Raw genomic sequence first — 12,643 nt, forward strand, 5'->3', positions numbered from 1 at the left:
AGTGCTGCACAGCTGCTGAAGCTCTGGTCCGGTCTCCGGCAGGAAAGGCCGCGTCCATCCAGTTGGTAGGCCGCGAGGGGGGCGAGGACGCAACTTGGAGAATAGTCGCATCCTCGCCAGGAAGTGACTGGGAAACAGTTTCCCCCTTACCCTACCCACCTCCCCCACATAAAGATACTAGGAAACTCCAACACATACTTTTTAAACAGACTAAAAATTTAAAAAAGATGGAAAAACAGACAGACTAGGCAGAGGCTGCCATCATGCGGAGGCCCTAGAGGAATTTATAAGCTGGGATTTTATTCTTTGGAAGGAAGGAGGCTGGGCAGTGAACATAGAGATGTACAAAATCATGAGGGGAATAGATAGGGTGAATGCATAGAATATTTTACAGAAGGGGAATCAAGAACCAGAGGACACAGGTTTAAGGTGAGAGGGAAAACAATTTCACACAAATCTGAGAGGCAACTTTTTCCACACAGAGGGTGGTGGGTATATATAATGAGCTGCCATAAGAGGCACTTGAGGCAGGTACCATAACAACATTTAAAAGATCAGGTAAATGTGGCCAACCCAAATACGCAAGAATCAAATTTCTTGTCATATTTCTGGAAGGAATTATGTGAGATATGTGTAACTCTAAGTTATTTGAGGAATTTAAGGTTACATTTAACATGTCCTTTTGTTATCCCAGGAAATAAATTCTGTGAGTTACTGAGTAGCATGGAGTAAAAGGTCATGTGATTGACAACAATTAGTGAGAGCATAGCTGAAGATAGCTTCATGGCTATGTGGTGTGACCTTGAGGGAAATATGCTGAGACAATAAAGTATCTGTGAAGAGCCATTTTGTCTGATCCTCTCATGATTTTATACAATAGACAATAGGTGCAATAATAGGCCATTCGTCACTTTGTCCCAGCACCGCCAGTCAATGTGATCATGATTGATCATCCCCAATCACTACCCCATTCCTGCCCTCTCACAATATCCCCTGACTCCGCTTCTCATAGCATCCTCCTCACAGCTCACATCGCGACCCAGCTTGTGCCACCAGAGCTTTGTAAACCTCTATAAGTTCAGTCCTCAGCCTTCTTTTGTTTTGGTTTTGTTTAATCATATGACGAGAAAGAAAGAAAATGAACAGGCAACAATGTATTTAAGGACTTGTAAGAACTGACAATTACATGATTGTAATCATGTATTGTCTTTCCGCTGACCGGTTAGCACGCAACAATAGTTTTTCACTGTACCTCGGTTAATAAACTAAACTGACAACTGAAAGCTCAAATCCAGTCTTCTGCATCAAGGCCCACACCTAATTTGTCCAAGTCAAAAATATTGTTTACAAGAACTTATCAGGAGGTTTTTTTGGGGGAGAATACTATCCAGAAGCAAGTAATAAATAGAGAAGAAATTATTCTATGAAAATTCTGGTATGAAATACTGGAACGAATTACCTCATATAGTTGAATGCAGATTGCGTCAATGAATCCAACCTGCATGCTGGGGATTTGGTCACGTTTTTCTCTGTTCATTAAATCCTTCAAATGGAAATTAAAAAAAAAATTAATGTATCATTCGCAATCATTATTTAGTACATGTCACTTAAACAGAAACACATTTGGATTTCAAAACAGGATAGCAAAAAAAAATGTTTAAAAAGGAACTGCAGATGCTGGAAATGGGCTCCCCCCCCCCACCCTACACCAGTCTGAAGAAGGGTATCGGCCCGAAACATTGCCTATTTCCTTCGCTCCATAGATACTGCTGCACCCGCTGAGTTTCTCCAGCACTTTTGTCTACCTAGCAAAACAAATGTCGACCTGTATTTTGGTAATTTTATAGAAATAATGAAAATCTGATACTTACAATGGGCTCAATGTTCAACTCTTCTCTTTCTTTGTCACCTTGTTGAAAGAATTCTGTTGCCACGAGCTCAGCAGTCTGAAAAACAGTGCAACATTGTCTGTTGTGCTGGTTTGCTTTGAAACACTGGTTGTGATGGAATTGTTTTTCTCAAGGAATATTAATCCAGCACTAGGTCAATATTAACACATATAACATATAACCATATAACAATTACAGCACGGAAACAGACCATCTCGGCCCTACAAGTCCGTGCCGAACAACTTTTTTTCCCTTAGTCCCACCTGCCTGCACTCATACCATAACCCTCCATTCCCTTCTCATCCATATGCCTATCCAATTTATTTTTAAATGATACCAATGAACCTGCCTCCACCACTTCCACTGGGAGCTCATTCCACACCGCTGCCACTCTCTGAGTAAAGAAGTTCCCCCTCATATTACCCCTAAACTTCTGTCCCTTATTTCTGAAGTCATGTCCTCTTGTTTGAATCTTCCCTATTCTCAAAGGGAAAAGCTTGTCCACATCAACTCTGTCTATCCCTCTCATCATTTTAAAGACCTCTATCAAGTCCCCCCTTAACCTTCTGCGCTTAACATGCCACAATTGTTTACTGAAAACTGAAAAGCTGGATTGTCCTGGGCTGTTTTTGTCCATTTTCGAAAATTCGCTCAACAGTAACTCTGGCAAAATGTAGACACAGTGAACTGCAGATGCTTGTTTACAAAATCAGTAACACTGGCAAGATCGGGAATATCAGGCGGCATCATGATCTTCATTTAATAAATGGTACTTGCCAAAATCTACCCAATTAGAGGAAGACAAATGACGCAGAATACATTCAATTTATACAGCCAAATGAGATTAATTGATTTGAATAATTGAATTGAATAATTGATTTGAATAAATTGAATTGAATTGAATAAATTTCATTAGCCAAGTATGTATACATACAAGGAATATGCTTTGGTGCTTTGTTTGCAAGTAACAACACGATATAGAGTAGACAATTAAAAATGAAACATTATAATTTAAACATGTGAAGAATTAAATAAAATACCAGAGCAAACGGAGGCTACAGACTTTTGGTTGTTGAGTGGAGCTACTGCTCGTGGAAAAAAGCTGATTTTATGTCTGACTGTCCGGAGTTGCCTTCCTGAGGGAAGTGCTTCAAAGAGTTTGTGGCCAGGGTGAGAGGGGTCAGAGATGATCTTACCCGCTCGCTTCCTAGCCCTTTCAGTGTACATTTCGTCGATGGGGGGGGGGGGGGGGGGGGGGGGGGAGGGGGGAGGTTGCAGCCAACAACCTTCTCGGCTGATGCTGGACCTGAAAGCAACTTTCAACCACTTTTATATATTAAAAGAAAACATGGGTTTTAATTTCCCATGCGCTGCAGCCTCCGGATATGTCATGCTTGGTGGATGAGCCAAACTAGACCATGTTAGAGAAGGTGAGGACAGACTCTATGATGGCAGTATAAAACTAGACCACCATTGCCTGTGGCAGATTGTGTTTTCTCAGCTGCCGCGTGAAGTACATCCTCTGTTGGGTCTTTTTGACTGTGGAGTCGATGGTGGCCTCCCATTTAAGGTCCCTGGAGATGATGGTTCCAAGGAACTTAAATGACTCCACAGATGTGACTGTGGTGTTGTTGATGGTGAGTGGGGGGAGGGGAGGGGGAGCTCTCCTAAAGTCTACAATCAATTCCACTGTCTTAAGAGCATTGAGCTCCAGGTTGTTGCGATGGCACCAGGAGGCCAGCTGTGTCACTTCCTGTCTGTAGGCAGATTCCTCCCCATCTTAGATCAGTCCAATCAGGGTTGTGTCGTCCGCAAACTTGAGAAGCTTGACAGAGTAGGTTCCGTGGAGGTGCAGTCGTTGGTGTAGAGAGAGTAAAGGAGAGGGGAGAGTACGCGGCCTTGCGGTGCTCCTATGCTGAGGGTCTGCGGGTCCGAGATGTGCTTTCCCAGCCTCACATGCTGCTTTCTGTCTGTCAGGAAGTTGGTGATCCACTGACAGAGGGGTTCAGGCACAGTCAACTGGGAGAGTTTGGAGAGTAGTAGCTCAGGCACAATGGTGTTGAATGCAGAGCTAAAATTCACAAAACAAAATCCTTGCATAGGTCCCCTGGCGGCCTAGGTGCTGGAGGATGAAGTGCAGGCCCAGGTTGACTGCGTCACTGATCTAGGTCACAGATCTATTGGCCTGGTATGCAGACTGCAGGGGGTTCAGCAGGGGGTTTGTGATATTTTTCAGGTGGGCCAACACAAGTCTTTCAAGGGTCTTCATGACTACAGAGGTCAGTGCGACAGTCCTGTAGTCGTTAAGACCAGTAATCCTTGGCTTTTTGGGTAGGGGAACAATAGTGGAGGCTTTGAAGCAGGCAGGGGCAGTGCAGGTTTGTAGGGACCGATTGAAAATGTCTGTGTAGACCAGTGCCAGTTGTTCGGCACAGAGCTTGAGGGTAGAGGGGATAACATTGTCCAGTCCTAGAGATTTGTCTGTACGGAGTTTGTACTGTCTCCCCGTGACCACGTGGGTTTTCTCTGAGATCTTCTGTTTCCTCCCACACGCCAAAGACGTACAGGTTTGTAGGCTAAATGGCTTGGTTATGTGTAAATTGTCCCTAGTGTGTGTAGGTTGGTGATTATGTGTGGGGATCACTGGTCGGAGCGGACTCGGTGTGCCGAAGGGCCTGTTTCCGCGCTGCATCTCTAAACTAAACTAAACATTCAACCCATTTCAAGGCAGATATAAAATTGTCCTTTCAAAAGGATAATGATAACGATCAGCAACTTCAGAATTTTCAAATTGTTAATCTCATCTGCCCATGCTCGAAATTGCTGTACTGCTTATGACTGGGAGCATTATTAACTTTTCTATGGCGCTGCCAGCAACATCTGGACCATTATATCCATTAATCATGTTTCTAAAACTAATATTTATATGATTATACACAGATACTATACACATTACCTTTTGTTGAACAGGCCAAGGTTTGGTTATTGCAGACACATCACAAGCTGTCATCAACATTGCCCTGTTAATGTTAATAATATATGACATTTTATTAAACACATGGAAGTAAGTTCACATTTTCATTTGTCATTCTGCACTCATTTAAACAGAAATAGTAAACAATTTCCTCTGGCTACTGCATCAGGTAATATTCTAAAATATCTTTGGCGTATTGTGTGTCGCTCTAGTTGCTTCATCACAGGGAGGATGTCAAAACTTTGGAGAGGGTGCAGAAGAGGTTCACCAGGATGTTGACTGGATTTAAGAGTAGTGGCTACAAGGAGAAGTTAGATAAACTTGGATTGCTTTTTCTGAAGTGTCAGAGGTTGAGGCAAGATTTAATAGGTATATACAATTATGAGAGGCATCGATGATAGGTAGAGTCTTTTCCCAGGGCGGAAATGTCAAATACTAAAGGCAATAATATAAGGTGAGAGGGAGAAAGTTTGAGAAAGATTTGTGAGGCAGTTTTTTAACTGATAGTGGGAGGTACTTGGAACGTGTTGCCAGTGGAGGGGTAGAAACAATTACAATAGTGATGTTCAAGACACATTTAGGCCGGCAAATGAACATAAAGGTGATGAAGCGATATAGACCATGTACATGATATTAGCTTAAATGAACATCATAGTCAGAGATTTTTCCTATGCTGTACTTTCAAAAGGATAATGATAACTCAATCAGCAACTTCAGGATTTTCAAATTAATCAATTAATCTCATCTGCCCCCTGCTAGAAGTTCTAGATCTTTCTGTCTTGCCAGATCTTCGCCGATGCTTGAGAAAGTAAATATGCTGATGCACCCCAACACTCTTCTGTGCTATCCCCCCCCCCCCCCCCCCCCTCCCACCCTGGCTTGATTATGTCAACAGCTCTTATATCTTGCTGATGTAAGGGCTAGGTTATTGTCCTGACGCCATGACACAGAGTTCCCGATCTGTTTACTGTATTTCATTGCATCGTTGTTGTTGATCCTACTAATAACAGTGGCATCAACAAAGATAAAGTTCAGGCTGGCATTGCACCTTGCCACAACCATGGGTCTACAGAAAATTGCTTCCTTCCGTCAACAATCAACTCTTTCATCTTGCACACATTAAGAGCTAGGTTATAGTCCTGACACCTTGACACTAGGTTCTCAAACTCTTTTGTGTTTAAGAAGGAACTGCAGATGCTGGAAAATCGAAGGTACACAAAAATGCTGGAGAACCTCAGCGGGTGCAGCAGCATCTATGGAGCGAAGGAAATAGGCAATGTTTCAGGCCGAAACACTTCTTCAGACTGATGGGGGGTGGGGGTCAAACTCTTTCCTCTACTTCATTTCATCGCTTTTGGAAAGCTGACGGCAAACGTGTTCTCATTGATGAACTTAAACCGTTGAGTTGGCATTGGACTTGGCCACATAGTCTTGGGTGGATTGGTAGAGCAAAGGACCAAGATTGGTCAGGGTGGGGGAAATTAAATGACCAATTCTAACTGACTACAGTCTGTTGATCAAGAAATCCAGAAGCCGGTTGCAGATGGAAGTCCTAATGCAAATGGCCAGAGTTTTAGAAATAGGCTTTTTCGGATATTACGCTGAGATTAGTTTTGTTTGGTTCATAGTCACGTGCACCAAGGTACAGTGAAAAGCTTTTGTTACATGCTAACCAGTTAGTGGAAAGACAATACATGATTACAATCCGAGCTATCCACAGTGTGCAGATACATGGCAAAGGGAATGACATGAATAATGTTTAGTGCAAGATAAAGCCAGTAGATGTTGGGAGGATGGTTCAGTTGGGATGATGGTTCAAATTAAACCACAACAGGGAATAATTTGTCACAAAATCTGGGAGGTACCGTATGTGTTACTTCTATGCCTTTTGCCCAATGGGAGAGGGGAGAAGAGGGAGTGGCCGGGGTGTGACTAGTCCTTGATTACGCTGCTGGCCTTGTCAAGGCAGCGCAAGGTGTAAATGGAGTCACGGAAGGGAGGTTGGTTTGTGTGATGGTCTGAGCTGCATCCACAATTCTCTGCAATTTCTTGTGGTCTTGGATGGGGCTGTTCCTAATTCATGCTATAATGCATCCTGATAAAATGCTTTCCGCGGCACATCTGTAGAAGTTGATGAGAGTTGTAGGGGGCATGTCAATCTTCCTAAGCCTTACAATGAAGTAGAGCTGCTGGTGTGTTTTTGTGCCATTGCTTCAATATGGGTGGTCCAGGACAAGTTGTGATTTGACTCCTGGGAATTTGAAGCTTTCAGCCATCTCTACATCAGCTCCATCAACGCATACCAGGGTATGCGAACTGCTTCGCTTCCTGAAGTCGATCAAGATCTGCTCTGTCTCGCTGAAATTGAGACAAAGGGTGTCATCACGAGGTTCTCAATCTCATTCCTGTACTCCATCTCATCATTATTTGATGTCCGGCCCACAATGATAGCACCTTCAGCAAATTTGTAAATTGAATTGGATTGAAGGGGGCTGAGAACGCAGTCTTACGGAGCACCAGTGTTGAGGATTATAATTGAGGATGATTTGTCCCCTATCCTCATTGATTGAGGTTTTTGATGGTCAGGAAGTCGAGGATCCAGTTGCATGAATGGTGAGTCCCGCGGGTTTTGCGACGAGCTTGGATGGGATAAATGGTAATAAAGGCAGAGTTGTAGTCTATGAATGGGAGTGTGATGTAGGTTTCCCTCTTATCCAGATGTTGCAGGGATGAGTGTATGGCCAGGGACATAGCATCATCTCTGGACCTGTTGTGGCAGTAGGCGTACTGCAGTGGATCAAGACTGCTTGGTAGACCGGATAACCGGATAACCAGCCTCTCTAAACATTTCATGATGGTGGAAGTCAAGGTTTCCTTAAAGCAGATGGGGACAGCAGATTGCAGAAGTCAGAAAATGAAGATACTGGTGAAGACTGTGGCCAATTGATTGGCAAATGATTCCAGTCGATGTCCAGGGACTCTATCTGGGCTGGCCGCTTTTTGACAGTTTATCCTCGTGCAAGCAGATCTGACTTCTGCCATTGAGGTGTATAGGACAGAGCCATATATTGGGCATTTGGGATGCACCCAAGTGGAGTTTAGTTTGGCAGTACAAAAATGGTATAAAATGCACTCTCATCTTCCTCGAGCTAACAAAGGGCCATTCTGGACTCTACCCATCCCAAGGTAATCTGTTGCCGGCTCTGATTTGTTCTGATCATCTCTTGCCTCAAGTTCCCCTCCTCCCCCCACACCTCTATCTTTCAGCTATTCTACAGAAGGGTTCCAACCCGAAGTATCATATTTTCCTTTACTTCAGAGCTGTTGTATATCTACAGTATTATTTTGTGGGTCTTGATATGTGTAAATCAGCCGCTGTATTTCTTTCTATAAAAGTAACTCCAAATAAAAGTAAGTAATTGAATGTGATATACAATGGGATTTCTTAAAGACATTACAAATCCTAAAAAAAAAAGAATCAATGGGAACTATAAGGAAAGGACTAGTCAATATAAAAAGAGAAACAATGGAAGTATGCCTCTACAAAGTTAGAAGTAATTTCAAACTCAAAAATCACAAACAAATGCAAAAATAAGAGAACCACGTAAACACAACTTTCTGGATTCATGCCAGTCCTAATAAAACTAAAGTTTTTGGCTTCATCTATTGGTGCTCTATCTTATTATTCCAATTGCCCCACTATTCATGCAACCACACCTTCCATTAAAATATATGATACATGTAGGTTTATAATCAGTGAAGCACGAATTCAGACTGGTGCAGTTTATCATAGGTGGAAAATTAGCTGTAAGAACAGGTTTGTCCTGTTCATTTTGACTGCTACACAATTTGTGATTGTGCAATCTACACAGTCCAATACCTCCCAAACAAGTTTCCATTTCCCTTTGAAATATGTATTTTCACTTTTACTTCTAAAGTTATAAGTTTGCAGATGACGCCATTGTAAACAACAAGACAGAGTACAGGAAGAGATAGAGAACTTAATAACATGGTGTCAGGACAACAACCTTTCCCTCAATGTTAGCAAGACAAAAGGACCTATCACTTCAGGAGGTGTGGTAGAGAATGTGCCCCAATCAGCATCAATGATGCTGAAGTAGAAATGGTTGAGAGCTTCAAGGTCCTTGGAGTTAATATTACCAATGATCAGTCGTAAGCAACCACATTGAAGCGGCAGCAATGTTATTGCCTGACGTTCCATAAGAGATTGAGGAAATTAGTCACGTCTCCAACAACTCTTACAAACTTCTACAGATGCACTAAATAAAGCACACTTACATGTCGGGTTACATCACAGCTTGGTTTGGGAACAGACTGTGATGAAAGACTGCAAGAAGTTGCAGAAAGTTGTGGATGGAGCCCAGTCCATCACACCGAGCAGACTCCCCACCATTGACTCCATCTACACAATGCTGCCTCGGAAAAACAGCCAGAATAATCAACAACTTGACGCGTCCCAGTCATTCCTTCTTCACCTGCCTCCAGTCGAGCAGAAGTTAAAGGAGATAACAGCATGCACCACAAGACTCAGGAAAAGCCTCTTCCCCTTTGTTATCAGGCTTCTGAATGGTCCAACCATAAGCTACGGCACAGTCTGATTCACCTGTACCTCTTTGCAGATATTGGACTTGGTCTATGGAACTGGTGCCCTACAATGTTGAGAAGTTTATTCTGTATTCTTTATCTTCCCCTTTGTACTACCTATTGTACTTTAGTTTAACAATTGTATTTATGAATAGCATTATTTGATCTGATTGCATAGCATGCAAAACATAGGGTTTTTTTGTTTTGTTATTGTACCTCAGTGTGCATTAAACAAATGAGGGCAAACTTTCACCACCATTAATTCTAATTATTTATACTGATTGTGAATAACTATGTTCCAACACTGATTCCTGTTATACCACACTAGCTACAGACTCCTCACCCAAAATTGGCCCAAATATGCTTATTTGCTGTTTATCAGCAATCCTATGCCATGATACCTCTCTAAATTCCATTTGCTTTAGATTTTTTTTTAATTAACCTGTTGTTTCCATCTTACTGAAGGTCTTCTACAGTGTAAGTATACAACATCCATTGTTCTCCCACCTTCTTTATCATAATCTTATTTTCATATAGCATGGAAACAGGCTTTTCAGCACAAGGAGGTGTACACTGACACTCGGGGCAATCCCAATTCAGCACTCATTTTACCTGTAACATGTTCTCCATTTTTCCATCAATCTTCCCAAGATGTCTGCCACACATGTACACACTATAGGCAATTTACACCCAACACCTAACAACTTGCTTGTTGCCCTAACAACGTTAGATCCTTCTAGTCCAATTTCTGTGCTGGTGAATTGTTGTCAGATTTCTTAAATAGCCAATGATTCCTTCCTAAATTACTAACAGTTGAATTGAACACAACTGGGGTGGTGGTGGTGCATGATGTGACAACCGTGTTACGTTAGATTTTGTTGAACTGTTTCAGATATTAGAATAACACTCTTAGTTTGCAAATTTCTGCATTTTGTTCTTGCAATGCTCTTTGTACTTTTTCATTGTGTTTACTATATTTTCTAATGAATTACCTTTCGCAATGTTTCTCATTAAAAGAAAGAGTTGACATATTTAGCTTTCTTCATCTGGCCTACTGTTTATTAAATGTTAACACATGCAGAAGCATATCTGGGTTTTACTGAATGAAAATTACCATGGAAAATCTAACAATAACATGGCATTTACTCCATTTTTCTTTTAAATCCTAGTCACTTATAGGAACAATTGAATACAATTATTTTGGCATAACATTTTAGTGCATTAATGTTATATAAAGGGCCTGTCCCACTGCGGGGACCGAATTCGCAACTTTAGTAGAGTTTGCCCTCGACTCATACTCGCAGCATGGTTGACACGAGGTCCTAGGAGGTCTTTGTAACTCTCCTTCATGCTCGAGAGTAGTCCCCGAGTACGCAAGATCTCAGCTAGGTCGCTACGTTTTTTTAAGAAAGCTGAAAAATGACCGCAAGTAAAAAAAGGTTGCCATGGAAAAAAATCTAATCTTTTTTACTTGTAGGTTTAGTTGAGGTAGGTCGTAATAGGTCATAATGCTACCGTAGGTAATCGAAGGCTATTGAAGGTAATCGAAGATAGTCAATGGTAAAGAAAAAACTGTAAGTAAACCGACTGGTAATGTTAAATGCCAGCTAAACTTTATTAAAAGTTGGCTGGCTTCTTAAAAGTGACTCCACTCCTTCTCCCCCCCTTCTCTCCCCCTCTCCCCTTCTCGCCCCCTCCCCCTCTCCGCGCTCACTAAAGGACGTACTGTAACTGTGCCAGCCGTCTTTTACCTTCCTGTTCATCGCAGGTGTGAATTCAGACAGCGCTCCCCCGCTTTCCCTGTCTCCCGCCTTTGCGATGTATTTGTGTGTGTGTGAGCGTGCGTGTGTGTGCCTGCGCAAATGGTCGATCCAGCTCGCAGTTTCATCGCTGACAGTCGATCCAGCTCGAGGTTTTTCAAGCGAGTGCCCTCAAGCTTGAAGGTCAAAGACAGTCGCTGAAAAGTCGTGTTAGTGGGACAGGCCCTTAAGATTGCTACTTACATTACCAGTTCTTTATGACTTTTATCTTCCCAGTCAAATCGATTGGTTTTCACCAGCTCAAAAAATTCTTCTCTTCTCCTAAAAATATTAATTGTAGCAGCATTAGATTGTACATAACATGTTTTACATGGTCTTCTTTCTCTGCATTATTATAGATTCCACCATCTAGGCAGTAGCCTGGTAGAAAAGCCGGCCCATTCTGTGAATATTACCAAAATGGATCCTATATAGGTCTGTTCTACCAGATTACAACCAAGTGTGAAAAGATCAAAAAACATTCAAAAAAAGAGCTTCCATTGACCTATAACCCCAAATCACAACACTACCATCTGACTGGGTGTCAAACTGTGGATGAGATTGATATTTCTTCATTTAAAAAAAAAATCTTAATTCATGTGGGTTAAACACGTCAAAGTGAATCCTACATGTCTATATACCTATGAAAGTCTCATCTTGTATGTGTGTGTACGTGTGTATATGTGTGTGTGTGTGCGTGTGTGTTTCTGTTTGTGTTTCTTTGTGTTTCTCTGCGTTCGTGAAAACGCTATGAGCTAGAGTTGACATTTTTACAGATCATTACACATTAACTCGGTCGACGCAATAAACAGGTTCGTTTCGCATTTCAAAAGTTATTGACGATTCACTTAAAAAAAAGGCAAAAAACGGTTCTCACACACAGCCTTTCTCTGGGACTTTCCAATGATGATGTCACAATGCCACTCTCAGTGCACCAATCACATTGGCCTCTCAAGCTGCCGAGTGCCACACCCCCAGTCCCCTCCCCCCACCCGGTTAGTCACACTCCCCACCCCCTCCCCCCCCAGGTTATTCACACCCCTGCCCCCTCCCGAGTTATTCACACCCCTTGCCCCTCCCCTCTGGGTTATTCACACCCCGCCCTCTCACCCCCCGGGTTATTCACACACCTCTCTCCCTCCCCCCCTGCCTCAAAAAGGCTGCCAACACCCCCCCCCCCCCCCCCCCCCCCTCCAGGTTATTCACACCCCTGGGTTTTTCGCACACCCCCACACCATCCCCTCCGCTGTCTCAAAAAGGCAGCCAATATCATCAAAGACCCACACCATCTTGGCCACACACTCATTTCACCATCATCGGGAAGAAGGTACAGGAACCTGAAAACTGTAACATCCATGTTCAGGAACAGCTTCTTC

General features: G+C 42.6%; 1 protein-coding gene across 2 annotated transcripts in view; it reads right to left on the reverse strand.

The window, feature by feature from the left end:
- Window positions 1-12,643, reverse strand: part of pde5ab (phosphodiesterase 5A, cGMP-specific, b) — a 125,006-nt gene that overhangs the window by 3,838 nt on the left and 108,525 nt on the right. For both annotated transcript variants that reach the window (XM_055640523.1, XM_055640516.1), the window contains exons 17-20: window positions 11,472-11,549; window positions 4,846-4,909; window positions 1,872-1,946; window positions 1,460-1,543 (exon numbers count right to left, since the gene is read on the reverse strand). In XM_055640523.1, coding sequence (XP_055496498.1) covers window positions 1,460-1,543; window positions 1,872-1,946; window positions 4,846-4,909; window positions 11,472-11,549 — 301 coding nt within the window. The remainder of the gene's footprint in view (window positions 1-1,459; window positions 1,544-1,871; window positions 1,947-4,845; window positions 4,910-11,471; window positions 11,550-12,643) is intronic.

Source organism: Leucoraja erinacea, chromosome 1 (assembly GCF_028641065.1).
Source record: "Leucoraja erinacea ecotype New England chromosome 1, Leri_hhj_1, whole genome shotgun sequence".
Lineage (NCBI taxonomy): Eukaryota > Metazoa > Chordata > Chondrichthyes > Rajiformes > Rajidae > Leucoraja > Leucoraja erinaceus.